This window comes from Dasypus novemcinctus, chromosome 18 (assembly GCF_030445035.2).
Source record: "Dasypus novemcinctus isolate mDasNov1 chromosome 18, mDasNov1.1.hap2, whole genome shotgun sequence".
In the NCBI taxonomy this organism is placed as follows: Eukaryota; Metazoa; Chordata; class Mammalia; order Cingulata; family Dasypodidae; genus Dasypus; species Dasypus novemcinctus.
In genome coordinates, this window is record NC_080690.1 from 74,155,047 (window position 1) to 74,181,999 (window position 26,953).

Here is a 26,953-nt window from a genome sequence, read left to right on the forward strand (position 1 = left end):
CTGTGATTTTCCCAGTTTTTCTTTCTCTTTCTCAAGGCCTTTTTTTTTTTTTTTTTTAGTTAGGCCAGTAAAAAGAATTTATTTGGGAAATGAGGGAAAGAACAGTTCTTGCTGGGAAATGGGAGAGAAAGACAAATACACAGCAAGATTTGGTATGGGCCCCTCTAGGGAGAGAGAGCCAAGGACTTTTTTACTTGAAAATTATGCTTGTTTATAATTTATTTCTCTCTCTCTCCTTAATTTATTTGATATTATGTCACCAGGTTTCCTAATATCTTACTATTCTTACATTCTGGAAAAAACATACTTGTCCATATGATTTATTGTTTTAATACAGAACTGGATTTTATTTCCTAATGTTTTACTTAATTTTTTTGCATCTAAAAATGAAAAGATGTCTTATTTTGCTTCAGCATAATCCAGTAGTGGAAGGGAGTTGAGTAGTGGTGTCGATAAAAAATAAATAAATTTGAGCTGATAATTGTTGAAGCCACATTATGCATATGTGGAGTTGACTACTTTATTTTTTCTCCTTTAATACATGGGGTTTAATTATATTGTTCTTTCTTCTGCTCCTAGAAATTTTTCATGATAAAAATTTTTAATTTTTAGCTCTTCATTTACAAGTGAAATTGATCTGTAGTTTCTTTTTTAAGGTTTTTTAAATATATATATATATACAGCACCTCAGAAGCCCCCATTTCATCCTCATCTCCTCTCTCCTCTTCAGAGGAAATAATTATCCTAACTTCTAACCTCATAGTAGATTTGCCTGGCTTCCAATTTTATATAAATGGAATCCTAAGGTATGTAGTATTTTTTGTCTGACTTTTTTCCAATATTTTGTTTTTGAAATTCATCTAAACTGCTGCATATGGCAGTAGTTCTTTGTTTTCATTGCTGTACAGTATTCCATTGCACTGTTATACATAATTTATTTATCCATTCTGCTATTAATAGACATTTGGGTTGTTAACTGGCTTGTGGGTGTTATGAGTAATGCTGCTATTAAATTTTTGTACGTCTTTGGTACTTAAAAGTTATATTGGTTATATATCTAGGTATAGAATTGCTTGAGCTTAGGGTATGCTAGATACAAGGATTAAGGAGAAATCCCTAGTTATAATGGGAGATTATTAGCATACCTCTCTTAGTAAATGAGGGAAAGGACAAAACGCTAGAAGCCTATAGATTAACTGGAGTCAGCAAACTTTTTCTGTAGAGCATCAGATAATAAGTATTTTAGGCTCTGCCAGCCAGATGGCCTCTGTTCCCAACTACTCAACTCTGTCATTGTAGTGCAAAAATTGCCATAGAGATTACATAAACAAATGGGTGTGGCTGTGTTCCAATAAAACTTTATCTTTGCATAGACAGGTCTACAGCCTGCTGTAATGCCAATCTCTGAAAGATTAAAATAGCATAATTAACTAACTCAATATAAAACACTGCACCCAACATTTTTTTTCAAACATGTGCTTTCATCTTTTGTAACAAATGTTCCACACCAATGCAAGGTATTAATAATGGGGTGGTAAATAGGAATACTGTATTTTATGCATGATTGTTCTGAAAACCCACAACTTCTCTAATAAAAGAAAAAGAGGGAGCAGGTGGATGAGCACCTGCTTCCTATGTACACCATCCTGGGTTCTATCTCTGGTATCTCCTAAAGAAATGGGAAAGTAGATGTGGCTCAAGTGATTGGGCTTCCGTCTACCATATGGGAGGACCCAGTTTCAATCCCTGGTGCCTCCTGATAAAGGTGTGCCTGCATGGTGAGCCAAGTGCCCACGTGGCAAGCCAGTGCCCATGCAGCGAGCCACGCAGCAAGATGATGATGTGACAAAAAAAGACAAAGGGGAGAATCAAAGCAAGGTGCAACAGAAACTAAGAGCTGAGGTGGAGCAAGTGACAGGGAACCTTTCTCCACATTGGAGATCTCCAGGATTGAATCCCAGTGAATCCTGGAGGAGAAAACAAGAAGAGAAGACAAAAAGAAAAATAGAAGGTCACACAGTGAATGGGCACAGGCAGCAAAAACAGCAGGGTCGGGGCGGAGTAGGGAGGGGAAAAAAAAGAAAAAATCAACTCTCATTGAGGAGATATAATTCAGTGGTTGAGACCTTGCTTCCTATGTATGAGGTCCGCGTTCAGTCCTTGGTACCTCCTTAAAAAAAAAAAGGTAGGATAAAAATTAATGAGTAAGCATTTCTCTCTGTAGTTTCTTTCTTATACTTTATTGATTTGTATTTGGAAATGTTGGCTTATACAATTAGTAGAGAAACTTTGTCTCTTTCTTTGATATGAGAGTTTAAATAATATTGCAATCATCTACACTGTAAAGATAGAACTCAGCTGGGACCCCATCAAGCCCTGGTGACTCTTTTTAGCTTTTTTTTTTTTTGGAAATTCTCAGACACAAGAGAGGGAGAATACTATAATATATTCCAATCATCTAACTTCAATAATTATCAACTCATGGTCAGTCTTATTCATCTAGTTCTCTTCTACATTTTTTTTTTTTCTGGAGAATTTCATAGCATATCCAAGGCATCACATCATTTCCTTTTACTTGTGAATATGCCAAAATGTATCTCTAACTGGTAAGGTCCTTTGAAAAACTTATAACTACTGAACCATTTTTACATGTATCAAAATTAATCATTCCTTTATTTCATCCATATTCAGTTTTTCTGATTTTCTCAAAGTTGTCTTTTAACAGTAGATTGTTCAAAACATGATCCAAATAATGTACATGCATTGCATTTGAGTGTTACATCTCTTAGGTTCCTTTTATCCCGTAACTCCTATTATACAACAGTATATTTTCCTCTTTATTTTTATTTTTTATCCTAATGTCTTTGTTTTTTGTGTTTATAATTTTTAAATTTTTTTCAAAAGATGCTTAGATTACACAAATGTTACATAAAAAATATGGGGGAGTCCGATATGCTCCACTTCCTACCCCTTGCACATTTTCCCACATTAACAACATCCTTCATTAGTGTGGTAATTTGTTACAATTAATGAACATATTTTGGAGCATTGCCACTAAGTGTGGATTATAGTTTACATTGTAGTTTACATTCTCTCCTGTACAATTTTGTAAGTTACGAGAAGATATATAATGGCCTGTATCTGTTATTGCAATGTCATTCAGGACAATTCCCAAGTCCTGAGACTCAGACTCTCTCCTTCTCCCCTCAGAACCTCCAGCGGCCACTGTCTCCACATCAGTGATAACAGTTCTTCTATTGCTAGAATCACAATACATCTGTACTAGAATAACAGTAAGTCTATTCTAGTCCATCATTCATTCCCCAATCGTGAGGATTCTGGGATGGTGATAACCACTTCTCCTCTAATTGAAAGGGGGCTTAGATCCCATGGGGCAGATGGATGGGACTATGTTGCTTGCAGTTGCAGGCTCTGTTCCTTGGGATGTCGTTGTCCATCATCATCTCCTTGTTAGTTGTCCTGGGTGAGTCCAGTGCACTGGAGAGTAGGTAGTACAATGCTTTTGAGATTCAGGGCCCAACTGGCATATGAAAAACCCTAATATTTAAGTCTCTTGGACATACACCTATCCACTCTAATACTAACTATAGGTTCAGAAGAGTGGGCGGAAGAACCATGTATAGAGAAACCACAACTGAGTCCAACTTGGTCACATCAGGGAGCATAAATTTCAAAGTAGCTCTCATTGGCAGGGTGCCAAACTCCTGAGCTGTCTGCTCTGCCTATACTGTGTAGGTGTCTCTAGAGCCCTTAGGATCCCTGCTATTTTAGGCAATCCTGTGGAATAAATGACCTGTTCCTTTTCTCTCCCATCCTCTTTCTCTCCTTTGATTCCTTCCAAAATGTGTAAGTCCATAAAGCTACAGAGTTATTATTTGGCAGTATCCTTAATTTTATTTCAAGTGGAGATCTGTTTTTCTTTTTCTTTTTTTAAGATTTATTTATTTCTCTCCACTCCCTGATTGTTTGCATCATTAGCTGTGTCTGTCGTCTTCCTTTTTTTTTTTTTCTTAAGATTTATTTATTCCACCCCCCAACCCGTTGTCTGCTCTCTGTGTCCATTCACTGTGCATTCTTTGTGTCTGCTTGTCTTCTCTTTTAGGTGGCACCAGGAACTGATCCTGGGACCTTATGGAGTGGAAGAGAGGTGCTCAATCTCTTTGAACCTCAGCTCCCTAGTCTGCTGTGTCTCTTATTGTCTCTCCTCTGTGTCTCTTTTAGTTGCGTCATCTTGCTGTGCCAACTCTCTATTTGGGCCAGCTTGCCATGAAGGCCAGCATTCTGCTCAGTCCAGCTCGCTGTGCGGGCCAGCTTGCCTTCACCAGGAGGCCCTGGGAATCAAACCCTGAACCTCCCATGTGGTCGACGGAAGCGCAGTGGCTTGAGCCACGGCTCTTCCTTTCCTTGTTTCTTTAGGAGGCACTGGGAACTGGACCTAGGGCCTCTGATATGGGAGAGAGGCACCTAATCACTTGAACCATCTCTGTTCCCTTCTTTGTTGTCTCTCATTATGTTTGTTACTTCTTGTGCCTTTTGTTGCATCATCTTGTTGTGTAGCTTGCTGTACCTTCCCATTGTGTCAACTTGCTGTTTTGCTCGTCTTCTTTAGGAGGCACCAGTAATCGCAGGAACTCAATCACTTGAGCCACATCCACTTCCCCAGATCTTTTTTTATTAAGTTTGTCACTTAAACATTTTATTTCAGTTTTTAATTTAAATTAACCTTGTGCTTATATTGAAAAAATAAAGATGTAAAATTCACTTTCCAATCCAGTATCCAGCCATAATAATTATTAACATATTGTTTTATTTCCTTTTGTGAGTATATGTGAGTATATTTATGTGTACATGCATACACACATTCATAGAAATAGATGCTTTGCTTTACTGTAGCAGAAATACAAGATCATATTATATATAATGAGTAGTGTCTTAGTTTGCCAGAGCTGCTATCACAAATACCACACAATGAGTTGGCTTAAAAAAAGGAATGTATTGGCTCATAGTTTTAAAGCTAGAAGATGTCTAAAATTAAAGTAGGGAATGCTGGCATTTTTCATATACATGTCATTTTTCATGTAAGTTTCAACCATTGACTAAACTCTTCTTTTTTATAGTTGCCCATTTCAATCACTTGGATTTTCTGAGTATACAATAATATTGAGCATAAATTAAAAATTAGTCTCCCTTTCTCTAATATTGTAACTGTTGTTTGATTCTTTTCTCTAATTGCATTGGGAGGCATGGTCAGACCAGTGATGAATGAGAATGCTGATTGCCCCCTTTTTATGCCTCCTAGGAATGTTAGCAGTGTGTCATCAGCTTCTAGTTGGAAATATAAAGTGGTTGTGGTTGTTTTGCTTTAGATCTTTTTTCTTTTTCTCTTTGTTTGTTTTATTGGTTGGTTGGTTTGGAAAGAAAGAAAGTGTTACAGATAAAACTAAAGTTGCAACTCCAAGTCCTAACTCCATTCCTTCCTCTTTCTCCTCAGAAGTAACTATTTTGAAATTTTATATTATACCCATGCTTATTTTGGGACTTTTAAATGTGTTTATCTACAGGAAGTGTATACTATTTTTGTGTGTTTTAAATTTTTATACAAGTGATGTTGTACTTTATGTGTTTTTTTATAAGAGATATGTAGGATTTTGTTTTTTTATTAGCCTGTAGAAGTAGCCTCTCCATTCTAGTACTTATCATGGATTTGTAACAAAAGCAATACCTGATTTTATGCAATTTTTTTTTAGTATCTATTTTATTTTATTAGACACTACTGGCTGTCATCCTGACAGCCATACTCCCTTTACTTGTTTTGAAAACCCTTATTTACTTTAGGTAGCCATCCATCTGGGAATTTGACCATAACCTCAGTTCAGTAAGAAGTCCAGATTACTCTAACCAATCAAGAGTAGTTGATATGTCATGTAAGTTCAATTGCTATGTTCCAGGTATAGAACATCTGTTCAATATGATAGAAAATTGGCCAAGTTGCTCCTGGGAATAATTGCCTCTTCTTACCTCTCTCCCACCCATGAGGCATTCTACATTATGGTTGGGCACCATTATTCAGGACCTAGTACTACAAGAGGTTAGATTGAAGGACTGGGGCTGAGACAAAGCCGTCCTAAGATGATATGCATGTTCATCAGTGTGTCAGAGATTGGCTTGGAGATGAGCTCTCTGAATTTGAAGGGTATAGGAGAGCTAGAGAGAGCCTTTGAGAATTACTTACTGCTTCATACAGTGAAAGCATAATTTACATTGACCTCACAGTGTTAGTGTCCTCCAAATGTGTGTTGTTTCTAGCATGGCTCCAGAGCTTGACTCTTGAGGAGACTGATTTCTCATCTGCTGCTTCTAGGGCAAGGATGGGGCTGCCTTTGTGTTCCTCTTTGTATAGAAGAGCTGGCTGGGTGTGAACAGTGAATGTTACAAGACCTAATTATAACTTTGACTGCATGCCCACACCACATTATGACACACTGGGAAATAACATTCTTAGAGGAATTGGGAAAGAGAACAAATTTGTACTGTGAGGCTGTTGGATGAGGGAAATTACTAATGGAGAGAGACCAATGTGAGTTCAAATTCCCACACTACTACTTAGGAAGGATGCTGTCCCGGGCAACACGCTCCTTCTCACTAAGCCTCAGTTTACTCAGGTTTAATATGGAGATAATACAGAGTACCTTATAGAGTATTACTGAGGATTAAATAAGACAGTGTTCATGGTGATTTGTTTAGTACCTTGGTTTTCAAAGTCAGGTAATTGTATCAGAGCAGTACACAGACACTAGAGGAGCATGTGGCCATAGGTTCCTTTTATTTTTAATTAAAAATTTATTGTATTTATTTATTTCTCCTCTGCCCCTTGTTTGCACTTGCTGTCTGCTCTCTGTGTCTGCTCGTTGTATGCTGTGTGTGTTCATTTTCTTATTTTTTAGGAGGCTTCAGGAACTGAACCAGGGACCATCCATGTGGGAGGGAGATGCACAATCACTTGAGCCACCTCCACTCCCCTCAGGTTGTTTTAAGTCAGTTTTCAGAGCCTTCACTTCTATATATTGTCTTTCCTAAAATTACTCTTTGGTAGAACTTGCCAGTGGACAAGACCATGCACTCCTTTTTGTTTCCTGTCTTCTCTTTCCCATCCACTCTATCCCAGCTTTGCTAAAACAAACAAACAAACAGGGCATTCCTCCCACCTATTCCATATCCTCCTCTGAAGGACTTCCTCATGATGTAAAAGCTTCTGAGGTTTTAAAGCGGCAGATGGAATACTAGGAACTTTTGTTAGCGTGAGTCCAAATGGCAAAAGAGACTAAATTGTGGGTCTGGGTTCATATCCTCTGATAATTGAATTTGTTCTTCAATCCACAGGTCTAGTCTACAGGAATGAGACATTTTAAATGATAGAAGAAGGATGAGTTCCCAGGCTTGAAAAATCACTATTTGTGATAATAGCCTGATCTGAGATATCTGTCTACAACTTTTGGATAGAACATAGAACACACCCTAGAGGTGCTAACATTTTTTTAAGACGAGAAGAAAATGACCAAAGCCCAGGTGAGGTTTTAATCCTTTTTTCCCCCCAGGGGATTTGTAGAAGCTTATAAAAGTCAATTGGTTAAATAAGATAGTATATTTTGATAAAAATTAGGATCTTACAGAAAATAAACAGAGTATAACCTCAGGGCAAATTAGGAAAAGCAACAATAGGTCATAGGGTTCAGTCAAAGTCTTAAAGATGAAACATGACTGACTGTAAGACCTTGTGGATTTCCTTAGCTACGAACTTGTGTCTGTTTTTCTTTGCAGCCATAATAAAAAGAAAGCATGAAAAGTTACATGATTTGCAATGTCTGTGAGGAGAATGCAAACCCCTTCTTCAGGGGAAGTAAACATTTCTTTGCTTTTAGATCCTAAGAAATGTCTTTTCCTAGGTCTTTAGAGAAGTTTTGTGGTAGACAGTCCTTAATAGCAGCCTTGGAATAAAGGCACAGCATGTTTCTTTTAACTTTTTCTTATATTCTTGGAGTGAGCTAAGGGGTCATGTGAAAGTAGAACTCAGATAGACAAAATTTTTCAAAAACTGGTTTGGCGGTAGAGCCTTCTGATAGTCTGACTACCCACAAATAAAGCCTGGATTACTCAATAGAAGGAATGGACTATTTGGTCTTCAAATAGGCTTCCATGAAGAATTCTCTCAAGATTTTTGTTTCTGATACGGTAGGAGATTGCTGAAAATTCCATTCTTTGACAAAATCTTGGAGTGTAGCTATTGATGGTGTTCCCTTCATTCCTTCTTAACCCCAGGTTTAGAAAATGAAGTCAAAGCCCATTATTCTTGTTTTAGTCCTCATATGTTTAATTGCCCAAATTATACATGGGCTGCATTTGCATGCAAGGGCGTCTGGCAAACTCAAGTATTTTGTGGTGAAAGAGAGTATCTCTTCACCTTCTCTCCTGACCAACCCCTAACTCAAAGTTAACAAATGTTAAGTTTGGGTCTCTGTCTAGTCCCTTTCTATGAATTTACATGTACTAGACTATACCTTATTTATGTGTATATTTATATGCATTTCTAATATACACATATGTATATGTATACTATTGTATATCCTATTAACATTTTTTACATCTTATGTCATATATATAGCATTTGGGACCTTGATTTTTCATATATGAGAATGCCTTGAAGATCTTTCAATATCAGTATTATAGATCTCAGTGGTTTTAGTGTTTACATGGTTTCATAGCATGGAGGTACTGTAAAGGGTTTTTGATGAACATTTAGATTATTGGTGGTTTTTCAGTATTATAAACAAATGAATGTGAACATTCTTACTGCACATTGTTTTACGTATATGCAAATACCACATTAGCATTCTTTTAAGCAATGAAAACTAACTAGCAGAATTCCATGGTTTTATGGTATGTGGGTCACAGTGTGTATAATTTATCATGGGGAAATAAGAATATGTTCCTTAAAAAAAGAATATGTTCCTGTCTGTCTGTTCCACATCATTTCTTGATAGCCACCTCAGATTGCATTGGGATGTGTTATAGGGATTATTGTCGTTTGAGGATGTGGCTGTGGTCTTCACCTGGCAGGAATGGCAATTATTAGACCCTGCTCAGAAGGACCTGTACAAGGATGTAATGTTGGAGAATTACAACAACCTACTATCAGTAGGTAAGTTCAGTATTATTAGATCACTGTGAGCTCAATCGATTGCTTTTTCTTTCTCATCCCTTGAAATCTGTAGGACCCCTTAAATATTTAATGGTTGTGACTAAAGCGGTATAGGGCATAGACGTTTACTCTTTTTTTTTTTAACAAATCACTTTTATTGATACATATTAATAAAGCATACAGGGAAGCAGCTGTGGCTCAAGCAGTTGAGCTCCTGTTTACATATGGAGGACCCAGGTTTAATCCCTGGGACCTCCTGGTGAAAAAAAAAAAAAAGAAAAAAGGCACCCCAGACCTGCGTGGAGAGATGAGGTGCAGGCCCCTGCAAGATGAAGCAATGCACCAAAAAGACGATGATGTAACCAGATAGAAAAATAAATAATAAATAAAGCAGTTCATCCAAAGTGTACAATCAGTGGTTTCTCTTTTTGATCCTAGAATGGTTGCTCTCCATTTCTGGGTGAGAGGCTTTTACTTTACCGGAGTATAAATAATGTGATCCTTGAAATAAAACTTTCTCTACCTTTCCTTGATTTCCTAACCATAATTATGTGGTGCAAAACGTTCAATGACTTCCTGTTTTTAGGGTATCAAGCTACCAAACCAGATTCACTTTTCAAGTTGGAGCAAGGGGAACCACCATGGATGGTAGAGGGTAAAATCCAGAGTTGGCCCTATCCAGGTGAGTGAGTGAAAACTAAGAAGATAGGGACATATGACAATAAAATCCCAATTGGTGAGTGAAGGGTCGACACTTTTAAAATGTCATTTGGAGAACTTCTCGTACATCTTCATGTTATCCAGAAACCAGTAAAATCCTTTTTTCAACTCTATTGTTATTTGTGCTATTCTTCTTAGCCTACTATTGAAGATAATGAGTTCCACCCTTTTTTTTAGTCTTCTGAATCTGCTTGTAGTCTTTCACATCTAGGACCTTGATTTCTTGTCTGGTTCCTTTCTTCTCACCATCCTTATGTGTTCTTCTTGTCTTCTTCAGCATCAGTCTCACTTCCTGTTTTCCACCTTTCTTGCTGTGTGTATCCCTGCCCTTTTTGAAAGAATTGATTTCCCTTCTTGACAGCTAATCTCACCTTATTTCATATAAAAACCACATACCTCTCATCTCTATTTATTCATTGTCTACTTCCCTGGCTCTCAGGCTGTGATAGTTTATCTCCTGCTTAATATGCATATCTTCTGAAAATCTAAATCTAATTCATTCTCAAAACCTAAGCTTTCTGTTCTCTGGTGGAGACTTCAAAATCAGCATCTTCCCTAGTAATGTCTGTTCTGCACTCTAACCCTGTGTGTTTTGTCAGCTACCAGGGTAGCTGCCCTATGATTTCCTGCTATATGAAAAATTAGAATCCTCCTGTGTCCCAGATAATCTCTTGTCACCTTGACGGCACATATTCATATTCCCTGAAGATTTAAACTCTCCATACTCTGATAGATAATCCGAAGTTGGTTCTCTCTTTTTGTAGTATAACCTGCCTCTAATTCTATATATTGCCTGCACTCAGAACAATTATCTTGTGAAATCCTACTTCCTTCAACTTCTGTATTAGAAACCAGGATAATCTTTTCTCTCCTTGTAAGCTGCTGTGCTTCCTGATCCCCTTTGAAATGCCTTAAATTTCTGTTTTCTCTATTATTTTTGAAGATCTCTGCTTTTCCTATTAATTTTTGTTGTTTTGGAAAGACCTTTTGAAAATTCCATGCTCTCAATTCCCACCTCAAACCAGGCCATGAAAATTTATGCTTGTATTGCCCCAATTCCTGCATACATTGGCTAATTCCAATTTTCTTTTGATGTTTTGGCTGTTTTCATCTCTGGGTAAAGCCGTTCTGTACTTTATGAGAAAACAGGAAGATGAATATCAGTCACAAAAGCAAGTGGTCCATGTATATTTAGAGGTTGAGAAAGTGAGAATCCAGTCAAATAGAATGAGAAGGATTGGGCTGAGAGAGGAGAAGAGTCAGAAAAATGAGGCAAAATTGTGATATATTTTGCAGACTGCTACAAATAAGTAACATGAATACTGGCATCTACCTGCCTCTGATTAGGCTGAATTTTTTCCTTCCAGATACTATCTTCTTTCAGCTTGAGCTTTTTTTTATTTCCTTAAAGTAGTTTTTGACTACTCCAGTATATATATATATATATATATATATATATATATATATATATATATATAGTTCCCCTCCCCCTCCACCCTGTTTTTTTGTTGTCTGTGTCCTTTTGCTATGTGATCTTCTGTATCTGTTTCTCTTTCTTATTTTCTTCCTCTCATCCTTCTCCTCCAGGATTCAGAGGGACTCGATCCTGGGGACCTCTGATGTGGAGAGAGGCTCCCTGTCAACTGTACCACCCCCATTAGTTTCTGGTCTCTGCTGCACTTCACCTTGGTTAACCCCCCCCCCCCCCCCCGGCCCGGTCTCTCTTCTGTTGCATCACCATCCTGCCACGTGACCCAACTGCGCAGGTCCTGTCTCACCACGCAGGCACTAGCTCACCACGTGGGCACTTGCACAGGCACTCAGCTCACCATGCAGGCACACCTCTTCCTTTCTCCCACCAGAAGGTCCCAGGGATTGAATCCAGGTCCCCCATATGGTAGGTGGAGGCCTCAACACTTGAGCCACATCCGCTTCCCTCCAGTATATATTTGAAACTCTCTCTCCTTAATTTCATACTACACTAACTCAGTCATAGTTATAGATTATAATTAACTAGTTTATTGATTGGTATGAAGCTTCTTTTTTAATTTTGAAAAAAAAAACTGTCTTATTCTTCCTTACTCAAATTTAGACTACATAGTATTCCTTGATGATATCACTTGCATCCATTAGCCATATCTTCCTTGAATGCAAGTTTTGATTTGTTTATTTTGTTTCACTTTTGCTTTAATTTTCATTTTGTTTTTTATTCAAGGATGTGCAGAGACTATGTGAGAGATTTTTCAAACTACAGATTTTGCCTCTTGAGATTCTGCATCTGATTTGTCAGGTTTGGGAGAGGCCTGAGCATATGAAGTTTGAATGGCTTGCCATGCCATTCTGCTTTAATCCTTATAGTTGACAAACCACCATTCTAATATACTCCAAAAGAGATTCAGATATAATGAAAGACAAAAAATGAATGAATGTCCCAGTTGGAAAGGATTGATATAGGCCCATAAAACTTTAAAATGATAGCATTTGAATATGAGGCATTTATGTTTCAATACAAGGCTGTGCAAATTGTCAAAATTAGTCTGCTACAGACAGGGATGGTTTTAAAAATCAGAGAAAATTGAGCTTCAATAGTGTTTCAGAGAGAACACAGTGATTTTTTTTCCTGAAAGCATGATAGAATTCTTTCTGCACGAATGATGGTTGGATTTTAAATTAAAATGCTCATGAAAACCTTCAGGAATCAATAATAATATAAAAAGATGACTTGGAAATTGGAAATAAGGAAGGTGATGTAGAAGACTCTTACTAGATTGGCCTATAGGAGACTGAGTGAAAGGAGATGGCTGATTTTTCTGGATTTTATGTTAATTATTGGGTTAGGGAGCAGGTGTAGCTCAGTGGTTGACTGCCTGCTTCCCACTTATGAGGTCCAGGGTTTAATCCCCAGTACCTCCTAAAAAGAAAAAAAAAGGTTAGAAAGTATGAGTTTGGTTTTATTTTCTGGTTTTGCCTCTTTCTGGGGAGCCTTGCTTGATAGCTGGATAGTAGCATTATAACAGGAGGAAGGTATAGATTGGCATTCTAAGAGAACCAGAAGATAAAGCTGGTGAGTGTTTTGTTCCTGGATGGGGAATGTGATTTCTCAAAACCTCTTAATTGATGGGTGCCAGTGATGGTGTGAGAGCAAACATTAAATAAGAATATGGTATTAGTTGTAAAAAAAAGGAAAAAATGTGGGAATGACTGTATCAAGAAGGTCATTAATGTCAAATACAGGATATAATATTGCCCTGAACAGTGAGTGCATTGGTCACCAGCCACATGTAGCTACTTAAATTCAAATATATTTTAAGTTATGTAAAATAAAAAATTCGGTTTTGTAATCACTGGCCACATTCAAGTCCTATGTAGCTACAGGTGGTCACTGGCTACCATATTGGAAAACATAAATGTGGAACATTCCGATCATTGCAGAGAGTTTTAAGTTCTTTTGGACAGTGCCAGGGCTGGACACAGTTATGATTAAACTGATTGGTGAAGTTCAGACTTCCACCAATCAGTACAGCTGCATCTCCACCTTAGTGCAAAGGCCCAGGGTACTATTTTTAAATTCCAGATGGGCACATATGTGTTTTGATATAGTGTACCCTGTGAAGTTGTATCACAACTCCATAGAAAGTTGGAGTATTTACTTCTGTATTTTTAATATGTAATTGATGTTTTAGGAAAGTTTAGTTTTGTTATACAGTTGGAATGAAAGAGGGGAAATTTAGTAACAAGGTGGTTACTAAATATCTTACCATGGTAATCTTGGAATGAGATACTACAGATCCTACATTCTAATTTCCTGATTCCAAACTATGGGTACTAATACCCATATTGCTTATTTACTTGATCAGTATACTCATGATTTGATGTCTCCACATGGGCTTTTTGTATGCTCTGTGAATATCCTCCTCCCCAAACTAAAAGTTGGAGTACTTAAAGTTTTTATCTTGGACCCTTCTCTTTCTCTATCCTTTCTTCCTAAATGATCTCATCTAGCTCCATATAGTTCCAAATATTTAAATAATCTTTATATACTGATGTCTTAAAATTGTTATTGTAAGTTCAGAACTTTCTCCATGCTAATAAATCTGATTAGGTACTTCATATTTCCTATTGAATATACATCATCTCAAATTCAATGTGCTTTAAAGTGAAGCACTTGATTCCTCCCAAAAACCAAGTATATCCCCTTATGTTATTAAATGGCACCAGCATCTAAGATGCTTAAGCCACATACCTAGAATTATCCTTTATTTTTCACTTTTACTACCATCAACATTCATTCTAACAGAGTCCTTTATTTTCCTCAAGACTGCATCCCTGTGCTGTTTCACATTTGTCCATCTCCATGATACTAGTCATGTTCAAGCTAATAATATTTCTTGCCTGAACTCTCATAGCCTCATGTCCATTCTCCTCTACAATTTCATATCTCAAATTCATTTTCCATATATCAGTCATGTGACCTTTTGGTAATATTTCAGAATATGTTTTCCTGCCAAAAAATATTCAGTGGCTTATTGCCATCATTCTTAGCTTAAAATCCAATTCCTGCCAAATCCAATTCTGCCTTCCTTTCCAAACTTACCTGTTTTTTCCTTCACTCAAGCTCAGGATGCTTCAAGTACACTAGCCTCTTACGTTTCTTGATCATGCCCAAGATTTTTCTGCCTCTGGGTTTTTGCACTGGCTATTGCCTCTTCTTGGACTTTTCTTCCTCTAGTTCTTCACATATCCAACTTTCCTTCTTGTGAATGACTGCTATACTTAAGATTGACCTACTGTTACTCTCACCTCCTTCATACTATTTTTTACATTCTGTAATTTTATTTCTTTGCTTAGTTGTTTTTTTTTTTAAAGATTTATTTGATTTATTTCTTTCCCCTTTCCCCCCTCCCCTGCCCCAGTTTTCTGTTCTCTGTGTCCATTTGCTGCCTGTTCTTTTTGTCTGCTTCTGCTGAGGTCAGTGGCATGGGAATCTGTGTCTCTTTTTGTTGCATCATCTTACTGTGTCAGCTCTCTGTGTGTGCGGCGCCATTCCTGGGCAGGCTGAAATTTCTTCCCCGCTGGGCAGCTCTCCTTATGGGGTGCACTCCTTGTACATGGGGCTCCCCTATGCGGGGGACACCCCTGCATGGCACGGCACTCCTTGTGCGCATCAGTGCTGCGCATGGGCCAGCTCCACACGGGTCAAGGAAGCCCGGGGTTTGAACCACAGACCTCCCATGTGGTAGACGGACGCCCTGTCCCCTGGGCCAAGTCCGCTTCCCAGCTTAGTTGTTTTTTGTTTTTCCTGCTAGCATGACAGCTCCATGAAAACAGAGTGTATTGGTCATTTTAATGTCTCAGCACCAGCGTTCAGTAAATGCTGGTAGAATGAACAGATCCATCTCCTACAATCCTAGGTCATATATCCCTCCATCCTCCTTGTTTATTCCAATTGTAATTTCTTTCTTTTCTACATCTGTTCCCATTTTGCAAGGTCCTGTTTGAAAGCCTGCCCAATTTATATTTATTCATTGTACACTATCCATGATCTTTTCTATAATAGCTATTTTCCTTTCTCTGTTTTATAATATTACGTTTTTTTCACAGAGCATAGAGTACATTTCTATAGGGTACATTTCTCTTAGATTGAAATCTTATAAGAGCCAGTCCAAACCATGGTACTTTGTATCTTTTTTTTCTCCTCTAAAATTATTATGGATGTTTTCATTGTTCTTTTTCCTAGAGGAAATGTGGGAGATTGACCATATGCAGTGGCACCCAGAAAACAAAAACAAGCTTAAAAGTTTGGAAAAATGTCAGCAGACTTATGCACTTGGAAATAATTTCAATTTAATCAAAAGTCTTGTTCCCTTAACAGAAAGTCACAATAAGTTTGGCTCACATTGTGAAAGTTTGGAATCTCATTTAGGCATTGTTATTCCAAATAGAAGATATGCAGGAAGAGATTCTGATGAGTTTAGTAGATATGAGAAATCATCTCTCCATGTCAAGCATGATAAAGCTCTTACTAGAATTAAATACCATGGATATGTTAAACCTGATAGCACTAAGTCACAGTTCAGTGACCATCAAAAAACGTATACAGAGGAGAAATCACATAAATGCAGTGAATGTGGAAAAGCCTTCTCAAGGAAGGCACAACTACTTAGACATGAGAGAACTGAAAGAGGAGAGAAACCCCATGCATGCGGTGAGTGTGGGAAAACATTCATGAGGAAGATTCAGCTCACTGAACATCAGAGAACTCATACAGGAGAGAAACCCCATGAATGTAATGAATGTGGGAAAGCTTTTTCCATAAAGTCACAGCTCATGGTACATAAGAGAACTCATACAGGAGAAAAACCCTATGGATGCAGTGAATGTGGAAAAGCCTTCAGCCGGAAGTGCCGGCTCAGTAGACATCAGCGATCTCATACTGGAGAGAAACTCTATGGATGCAGTGAATGTGGGAAAGCCTTTTCCCAGAAGGCATACCTCATTGCGCATCAGAGACTTCACACAGGAGAAAAGCCTTATGAATGCAGTGATTGTAGAAGAACCTTCTTTTTTAAGTCAGACCTGACCAAGCATCAGAGAATTCACACAGGAGAGAAACCTTATGAATGTAGTGAGTGTGAAAAAGCCTTCAGAAGCAAGTCAAAGCTCATTCAACATCAACGAACTCATACTGGAGAGAGACCATATTCATGTAGCGAATGTGACAAAGCCTTTGCCCACATGTCAGTCCTCATTAAACACAAGAAAACTCATATAAGAGAGAAAGCTATAAATTCAGTGAAGGTGACAAAACCTTCCTCAGAGAATCATAGCCCTTTATACATGAGTGAACTCATACAGGAGCAAAACACTCTGAACACACCTGTGGAAATGCCTTCTTCAGGAACTCAGACCTTGTTAAGTATCAGTGAGCTTCTAGGAAATAGAAACGTGGTGATTATGGAACAACCTTTTCTAAGTCAAACTTCAGTAAATCAGGAATTTGCACAGGGAATACACCTTGCAAATGTGGTGAATGTGACATCACCTTCAGTAATAAATTATGTCTTATATGTTAAAGATATCGTGTAGGAACAAAAATTCCTTGATATAAGAAATTTGGAAAAACCATTAGCAAGAATCCCTTGTGCATTATATGTGAGAGCACATTTAGCACAGAAATACTATAGATGCAGTGGCTGAGGATAATATTTCTGTGGGAAGTTAGACTTATTAAATATCAGTGAGATCATTTGGGTAAAATGTAGCCTTTGGGAAGAGACTTTGCCTGGAGATAAGATCTCAACTGATGTCAAAGAATTCTCACAGGACCAAAACCTTAGGAAGAAAAGTAATGGTGTTTCCCAAAAGAGTTTACACTATGACATCAGAGAAGCATAAAAAGAAAACTCTACAGGCACTTAATTTGGGAAACATCTTTGGTAAAATGTGTAAAAACCTTGGAAAAGAGATACCCCTGAAAACAATAAATGATGGAAGTTGTATCACAAACTTAATTCATATATCATATTCTTATACCTTGGGAATGTAGGAAAGGCTTCTCCAATACATGAAATCCTGTATGCTAGTAAATCACATTATGTAATGGAAGAAACCCATGAATATAGTGAATGTGGAAGTACAATTGTATTAATTTCTTATTGCTGCTGTAACAAATTATCCCAAATTTGTTGGCTTTAAACAACCCAAATTTAATATCTTAAAGTTGTGAGTCCTAAATCTAAAACGGTTCTTACTGGCCTAAAATCAAATTGGCAATACTGCATTCCTTTTTTGGATATCATAGGGAGAATTCATTTCCTTGCCTTCTCCAGCTTCCAGTGACTGCCTGAATTTCTTGGCTTGTGGCCCCCCTTCCATTTTCAAAACCAGCGATGACAAGTCAAGTCTTTCATCACTCTAACACTGACTCTTCTGCCTACCTCTTCTACATTTAAGCATCCTTGTGATTACCCCAGGCCCACCCAGGTATTCCAGGATTATCTTCCTAATTTAAGACTGCTGAATGTTATTTTTAATGTTTTTAAAAATCTGTCTTACGAAAAAAACACAGCTTATTTAGCAACCTTAAATCTATTTGCTGTCCTAATTACCATACAATTTAATATATTCACAGGGTCTGGGGATTAGGATGTAGACATCATTGAGAGGCCATTATTCTGTCTGCCACAGTCCACCCTCTGGCCCCCAATAATTCTCATCTGTTCCATATGCAAAATACATTTATCCCAAAAGTTCCAGCCCATTACAGCACCAACTCAAAGCCTAAAATATCTAAATCTTGCCTCACAATTCCCATATGTCATCTAAATTAGGTATGGGTGAGGGTCTGGGTATAATCCATTCTGAGGTAAAATTCCCCTCCTCCTGTAAATCTATGAAACTCAAGAAACAAGTTATGTGGTTCCAAAATGTTTAATTTCACCTTCTCAATTTCCCTTTGCCATGTAATGTAACATATTCACTGGTTTGGGGATTAAGATGTGGACATCTTTGGAACTATTCTGCCTGCCACAACAAGTTCATAGATTTCAGAGAATCCACATTTTGATAAATCCCTGTGTAACCATTAAATTAACCTGGAAAATTAGGTTTCTGGAGAAATACTATCATAATTATTATCCAAAAACATTAACTTTTTTGCTACAATCAGAATTGTACACTGATTGTTAGACATGAACATCGTGGAATGTACTTGAAATACATCAAATTAGCAGTGGAAAAGAACTATTTTAAATGTCTTAAAGGCATTATGCTGCAAAACAAATTTGTACCTATTCTGGAATTGCACAAATTAACATATTCTGAGTATAGTATGTATATGCCATAAGGCACCTAAATGCTGACCACTATTCTTCACAGCCAATTCCAACAACCCCCTTTTCTTTAACAGTAAATATTTAATGTCTATACTCATTCACCTGTAATCATTTTAAAAACAGAGAATTGAACTTTTTTCAGGCATAGACAATATGGAGCTCAGTTCAGCAACTCCTCAGAGAAAGGAAACAAATGAAGTGAGTTTTATCCTTGCCCCAGCTTACTGACTAGAGAGAGTTTCCAGGGTGCCTCATAAGGAGGAGCAACTCAAGCATTTCCATGAGTTGAGACATGGTTTGGGCAATGCAAATTATCTCAAATACATCGGCCAGAATACTACAGAAGAAAGCTGCTCCCAGCGGTCAAGAAAGGGAGTTCCAGAGATCTATAGAATATTCTCCCGCAAGTCTTTACTTTGCAGTCAGCACAAGTATTGAGGAAAATACCTAAGCTGGGGAAAGAACCACTAAAAATGAAATTCTCAGAGCTCATACTGGGTTTGGAATAATTTGTGTTCCTACCAGGTGGAATGAAAATACCACTTAACATTTGGGTACTCAAAGTGACCCACCTTCTGAGTATTGCCTCAGTAGGTGGGTCAAATTAGTTCTAGACTAAAGACTTCTATGAACCCACATAACAAAGCATAAATTGCAAGCCTTTCAAGGGTCAGTTTCCAAGTAGTTTAACTCCTTCCCCAAACCAAATAATGTTTAAAGGAATAAAAAGCAATCCAGCAATCAATAATGTAAAATTCACAATGTCTGATATCCAGTCAAAATTTACTGAGGCCTGCAAAGAAGCAGGAAAATGTCTCATAACTTGAGGAAGAATTAGGGACAGGGAAATCATATAGGTAATAGAATTGGCAGACAAGGGTGCAAAACACCTTTTAAAAATTCCATATGCTCAAGAAGGAGGAGAAAAGTATGAGATTGATAAAGAGAGAAATGGGTGATATAAAAAGGCCCCAGTCAATGTAAAGAGATAAAACTGCACTGGATGGAAATAACTTTACACACCACAGAAGAAAAGATTAGTGAACTTGAAGACAGTAACAAACTATCCAAAAAGGAAACACCAAGATTAAAAAGAAACTATGAATAGTGCATCAGGGCAACATTAAACAACCCAACATGTATGTAATTATAGTCTCAGAAGGAGAGTACATAATGATATGGGGGAAGAAAATAATATATACTTGCTGAAAAGCCTTTCAAATTTCATGAAAACTGTATACCTACAGATCTATAGAGCGAAGAAACTCAAAGAGAAACCCAGGCAAAAGAAACAAGGAAAACCACACCAAGGCACACCATAATGTAACTGCTGAAAAACAGGAAATATTAAAAGCAGCCAGAGAAAAAAGACACACAGAACAAAGATAAAAATGACAGCAGTTTTCTTGTCAGAAACAATGTAAGCCAGAATGCAGTGGAGTGACACCTTTAAAGAAGTAAAAGCAAAAAGCTGGTAAAACTGCCCTGGTGAAAAGCCGAGCATTGCTTTTTGTTGAGTGAATTGAATGACCCTAACCTAATAAGCAATCAAGAATAAAGTTAGGGAAGGAGATGTGGCTCAAGTAATTGAACTCCTGCCTACCACAAGGTAGGTCCCGTGTTTGGTTCCTGGTGCCTCCTAAAGAGAAGACAAGCAGATACAGAAAACAGAGCAAATGGACCTAGAGAGCAGACCGCAACCACAAACAACGGGGAAATAAATAAAATCTTTAAAAAAAAAAAATACCTAGCACTCTACCCTAATAGAGGACTTTAAGACTCAGTTTTTGCTGCAAAGTAAGTTGAAAACAGAATTATTGTTCAGTACAGTAATAACTGATGTCAGACATGACTCATTTTATCATTCATGAAGGAAAATTAAAGTTATCTTCTCTATATTTGGGGATTCTGTCTCAGGGAAAATAATCTCAGAGAAGACAGGCAGTTTCTCAGTTAAATGTGAATATAAAGCAAGGCATATAAGACAAACCAATATCCATTCAATTCCTTCTTTCTGTGAAGGTCTGAGACACTCTGGCATTAAGAGTGATACTCTTTGTATCTGAATAGATGTGTGTCCAAAATAATCTTTTGTCAACTGAGATCTACACACCATTTTTTCACATATGTCAATTAAATTGGAATAGAGCATGCTTACATATCTCTAAGTGGAGAAATTCTGAAAACAGAGAAGATAATGTATGTAATGGTTTTACGATAGAAAAAACACATGGACATTGAAAATAGATTTGAAAATGTCAGTTTGCTGCACTGGTGAAAATTGGTACACACGTACCATTTCAATTTACACTATCTTAAAAGATAGCAACCCTTCTAAAAAACGCCAGGAATTTTGTATGAAGCAAAAAACAAAAACATATCCAGGCATTGACTTCATTCTCTATATAAATTCATTGAGTACTTAATGTATACCATCACTTTTCTCAGTATCAGGAATTAAAATGTTATCTAAAATGTCCCCAATCCCTGATAATATTTAGCTGGATCATATATAAATGTAATGTTTTACACTTCAACCAGTGGAGATAGTGTTAAATGATGCAAATCATTTTATTAAATGAAGTAGACATAAGTAGTAAGATGAAGATTTTTATTAGCATTAGAGTAGAAATAGAAAATATACTATCTAAAATCCCTTCTTTTGGTTTCCCATGTAAGTGATAGGATGAATGAAAGAGGAAATAAAAACCTCTCTCTAAAAATTGCTCAAGTAACGTTCTACAAATGGTACCTTATTTATATTTTTGTGAGTTTGTATTTTGATGGACCCATCATAGTACCTGTAGTATAAATTCCTTGGTATTTTATATCTTTAAGTTGTTCCCCAGCACACAGCAGAGTGTCTTCCCTGGTGAAAATTTGCAGGATAGTGGAAGAGATAGGTAGTAAATAAGTACTTAAATGGAGAATTGATGTCATTTAGTGATAAAGGCAGTAAAGAAAAACAAAATAAAGATATACAATAGAGAATGGTAGTGGTTACCATTTTAGAGGGAGTTTCCAGGGAGAGTATCTTTCAGAAAGTGACATTTAAGTGGAACTTCAGCTTAGAGAACCAGCTGTGATGATACGTGGTGAGGATGTTACAGGGGTTCTCTTCTCAGAGAATAGTCTGACAACTATGAAAAACCTATTAAAAATCCAGATTTCTTGGCTGAATTCCAGACCTACCAAATCAGAACCTTAATGGGATGTGTCCTGGTCTCTGCATTTATAAAAAACACTGAAACTCACAGGAGATGTGCTCTAGAGTTTCTAACAATGCCCACTTCAACAGCATGGAGTTAGAGCTAACGCACTCCACCACAGAAATAAGATGATGCCCTACCTCCTTCACCCCACTCCCACTTCAGCTGCAGCCCAGCTCTCAGATTCCATTCATGTCCATAAAAAGCCACATTTCCTATTCTACCTTAAGCAAGTCCTCATATCCCTGAAACGGTAGGTCAGGAACCCAGAATGGGCTCCCCAGTCAAGTTCTGAGACTGAAGGAACAGATGCTCTACTTACCCATCAATTCTGGATATCAATGATGAAGCAAATGCAGCACATAACTAAGCCTGGCTCATACGACCCTTATTACCACCAGCCTCTTTGTGGTCACAGGATAACTCTTCACCTACTCCTATGCCCCTCTCTTTTCTGGGCCTAGAGGTAGCAGAACACAGTTGTTAAGAGCATGTATACAGTATCACCCTGGATTTGAATCTTGTCTCATTCCTTACACACTATGTAGCCTTGGACAATTTGCTTACCTTCTCTGGACCTTGATTTACTTATCCATAAAAGGAAGACAGTAACAATACTCCATTGGGTTGTTAGGAGGATTCAACATTTTAATAATTCTAAATGCTGAGAACAAAACCCGGAAAATATTAAGCATGCAAATATTTTAAAATCATTTTTAGCTGTATTGAAGGGAGGTAGAAGTAGATTAGAGAATATAGGACTATGTTATTAATCAGCCTGAGTCCAGAATATAAACAAAATCTCTTTTTCCCAAGGGCTACTATGAGCAACCAGACTCTGAACTTGGAATTTTTCATAATTCCAACATGTTATCCTGTAATAAACCTGTGGCTGTTTTTAGATTGGAAAAATACAGTTCTCATCATGATACCCATTGTCTTAACCTTTTGAAGTTTCCCAATTCTCTTGGCTAGGGTGAAGGCACAATTCCCAGAAACGGTGCCTCCTCCATCTCCAGCTCTCTCTCCCTGTGAACCCCTGGCTCTCAGGGCTCTTTTAATGGTCTGTGTGTTAAGTGATTCCTCTCACTTTCAGATTTTGTCAGTGTATTTTTGTCTTCCTGGATTATTCTTTCCTCCCATCTTCACATGCTTCTCTTCTCATCCCTGGAATGTCATTTCATTTTTTTTTAAGATTTTATTTATTTCTCTCCTCTTCCCCCCTCCCCCCGCCCCCAGTTGTCTGTTCTCTGTGTCTGTTTGCTGCATGTTCTTTGTCTACTTCTGTTGTCAGCGGCACGGGAAACTGTCTCTTTTTGTTGAGTCATCTTGCTGTGTCAGTTCTCCATGTGTGCAGCGCCGTTCTTGGGCAGGCTGAAATTTCTTTCGTGCTGGGTGGCTCTCCTTACAGGGTGCACTCCTTGTGCATGGGGCTCCCCTACTCGGGGGACACCCCTGCGTGGCACGGCACTCCTTGTGTGCATCAGCACTGCACATGGACCAGCTCCACAAGGGTCAAGGAGGCCCGGGGTTTGAACCGCAGACCTCCCATGTGGTAGACGGACACCCTACCCATTGGGCCAAGTCCGCTTCCCTGAAATGTCATTTCTATTATCACTTCTTCATGGAAGCTTTTCCTGACGAGGTCAAATCCTCTCTTTCTCTCTGCCTTCTTAGAGCAATGTGCCCATCCTCCAGAGCACTGACTGCAAAGGCAGTGTTCACTCTTTCAGTTCAGATTGACTCTGCAATCAAACTGTAAGCTTCCTGAGATCTGGACCAGTTCTGCTATTCCTTGCCTATCCAATGTGGAGTGCTATACCCAGCACATAATATGTGATTGCTTACTTTTGGTTGTATTAGTGACCAATAATAGTCAATAATTGGTCAATCAACTCCTTATGAGGTAATTGGTTGAATTCACTCTTAGGAACTTAAGCTGCCTTTATTTTATCACACACATATGTATATATCATATATAATATTGTCTGACTAGAAAGCCCATAATCTGATCTTCCCACTCCATTAGTCATCCTGAACAACTGGACTGTCACTACCAGAGTGCAGAGTATGGGAGTCTATTTGTCTACTCTATTTTAAATTTATTTGAAGAGGTCATGGACTCACATTGTTCAAAAATAAAAATGTTACGAACAGGTATCCATTTAAATCTTGCTCCCATCCATATCTCATCTACTTTGTCTTCATTCCCTTCTGTCATTGCAGTATTTTTTTAATGCAATTACATGCATAGTAGACTCCTTTTCTCCCTTTCATACACATAAGGGAGCATGCTACCTATATTCTATATCTCTGTATTTTTAGTAAGGAAGGAAGAGTAGAAAGAGGGAAGATTAAGTTTTCTGAGTCAAATCCAGCCATTCGTGCAGCATACCAGTGCTCCAGACTTTGGAGTGTGTATTAGCCAAAGGAATGGTAATGCAAGATACCAGAAATCTGTTGGCTTTTATAAAGGGTATTTATTTGGGGTACAAGCTTACAGTTACCAGGCTATAAAGCATAAGTTACTTCCCTTACCAAAGTCTGTTGCCATGTGTTGGAGCAAGATGACTGCCGACATCTGCAAGGTTTCAGGCTTCCTCTTCATCTTAAGTCTCTATGGTCCCAGCTTCTTCCAGTTATCAGCTGTAGGCTGGAATAAGTCTCATTTCTTTCCATGCTCAGCTGCTCTGTTCTCTCCACAAAGTCAGCTGTAGATTCTCAGGCGAACGGCTTGTCTCTCTTCCCAGGGCCTCTGCCATATCTAATGGAGCCTTTTCTCCTCATGTATCTGCTTCTCTGTGTTCTCTTCTGAGTTTTTACTTCTTGGGGTTCCAGCTCAAAACTCCAACTAATTCCTTTACAATTTAATTTTCTCTATGAGTCTCTGCCTGGGGTGACCCAATCAAAGCCTTAATCACAGCTCAATGAAGTAAAAGTGAAACCTCTGAATCCAATACAATCTAATATGCCCAGAGGAACAGACAAGTTCACAAACATAATCCAATATCTATTTTTGGAATAGAAAAATAATACTAAGCCGCTACAGGTTGGAGCTGGAGTGTCTAAGGCTAGAACTAGAGTGTCTCAGGATGAATAATACACAGTTCCTGATCTTGAATTTAGAGTTCCCTGTGGAGGGCAACCAAGTAAAGGTTACAGTCTGTTGTGAAAAGAGAAACTTGCGAGTAGCTCAGAGGACAGTGGGAACACAGAAGAAAACCTATTCTAATTTTCAACTGGGACTTGGATGACTATTTGAAGAGGTGATACTTAAACTGGGTTACAGAAAACCAATAAAAATGATTATGATAATAATCATGACCATAATCTTAACATTCACGATATATTTCTTAAACGCTAGAAAGTATAGTATAGTTATTCTTGCCATGTAATAAATTACCCCCAAATGTAACTGCTTAAAAGAAAAAAATTATCTCACAATTTCCAAGAGCTAGGAATCAGAGAACAGCTTTGCTGGTTGGCTCTGACTCAGAATCTCTTATGAATCAATCTATTTTCTACACCTGCAGTCATCTGAAGTCTTAACTAGAGCTGGAGGATCCACTTACAAGCTCACCCACATGCCTGTTGGTTGGAACCTCAGTTTCTTGCTACTTGGGCCTACTTAGGGTCTCTCGTGCCATGGCAGCTGGACTCCCACAGGCAAGTAATCTGAGAGAGAGACAGAGATGGAAGCCATGGTGACTTCTATAATGCTGGGAGTAACATTCCATCACTTCTGTTGCATCCTATTGGTCATATTTGATGCAATGTGGGAGAGAATTACACAACAGCATGAACATTAGTGGGAAAGAATTATAGGGTATTATCTCGGAGGCTGTTTGGCTCATATGCTAAGCACTTTGTGTATGTAAGTGGCACCAAAAAAATATGGAATTTGGGAAACAAATTAATTCACTATAGCTAGAGTAGCATGTGATGGAGTACTGAAGAAGGAGTGGGGGAACTATTGATTTTAACTTGAAAGCATTCTTGTAATTTCTAACATGAGTGTATTAACTTTGCATGACTAAATTAGGTTTTTAGGTATGGTACTGTGTTGACTGTTGACCTACAGGATACATAATGAGGTAGATGTGCAGGCTCATGCAGGATCTAGTGAGGATGCATTTGTAATTCAGATCGTATGATCTAAAGCAAAGAACTGTTTTTGAGGTAATACTGACAGAAAGTTTTACTGTATTAGAGAATTTCTGGGTTGTTTCTAGGCTTAGGACCTCACTAATCAATAGCTATCACGGATATTCCAAAAGAGTTCCAAATATCCAGGCTTAAATAATAGCAATATTTTTTGAGAAATGGAATAAAAGAGAAGAATATTGAGATAATAATGGATTTCATTTGGGAATTACTAAATTTGAGGCCTGTGGAAAGGTAGAGGATGCTTTATTCCTTTGTTAGGTAATATATAAACAATTAAAAATTAGACTTTGTTATTTTTTGTTTTTTTTTTTAAAGCAATGTACATTTTACTCTGTGGAGTTGAAATTTTTTGATTTCCCATTCCATAGAATTAAAAAAAAAAAAGAGATTATCATTATTACAGTGTTTGTATTATTTTCCTCATATATTGCAGGATTGCTCCATTGTAAATAGAAAATCAAAGCTCTCATCTATTTATTCAACAAGTATTTACATGTTAATGACTTTGTGCAACACACCAGGATAGAGCAGTGAACAAGAATGGCAAAGTCCTGGCCTCCTACTTTCTATGGGAGAGAAAATCACTAAACAATATGGTATATCGCAGGATATGAAAAATGCTTTGATGGAAACTAAAGCAGTGTAAGGGAATGATGGGCGTGTGTGTGTACATTATAGACGTTCAACGAAGGCTTCTTTGGGAAACTGATAATTGGGCTGAGATTTGAATGAAATGAAAAAGTGAGAGGTAGGAATACCTAGGGAAACAACAGGAAAAGCAAGCCAAAGTTCTGAAATGTCTTAAG

At 37.8% G+C, this 26,953-nt stretch overlaps 1 protein-coding gene across 9 annotated transcripts in view; it reads left to right on the forward strand.

Moving 5' to 3' along the window:
- The window catches only part of LOC101441268 (zinc finger protein 577-like), an 81,656-nt gene that overhangs the window by 9,841 nt on the left and 44,862 nt on the right, over positions 1–26,953 (forward strand). For 2 of the 9 annotated variants that reach the window (XM_071209614.1, XM_071209613.1), the window contains exons 3-6: positions 3,211–3,293; positions 7,402–7,587; positions 9,091–9,217; positions 9,804–9,899. In XM_071209614.1, the coding sequence (XP_071065715.1) occupies positions 7,573–7,587; positions 9,091–9,217; positions 9,804–9,899 (238 nt within the window). In that variant the 5' untranslated portion in view covers positions 3,211–3,293; positions 7,402–7,572. Of the gene's footprint in view, positions 1–3,210; positions 3,294–7,401; positions 7,588–9,059; positions 9,218–9,803; positions 9,900–15,674; positions 26,545–26,953 lie in introns of those variants that run through there. The other 7 variants (XM_071209616.1, XM_071209615.1, XM_071209619.1 and 4 more) reach the window with 6 other exon arrangements.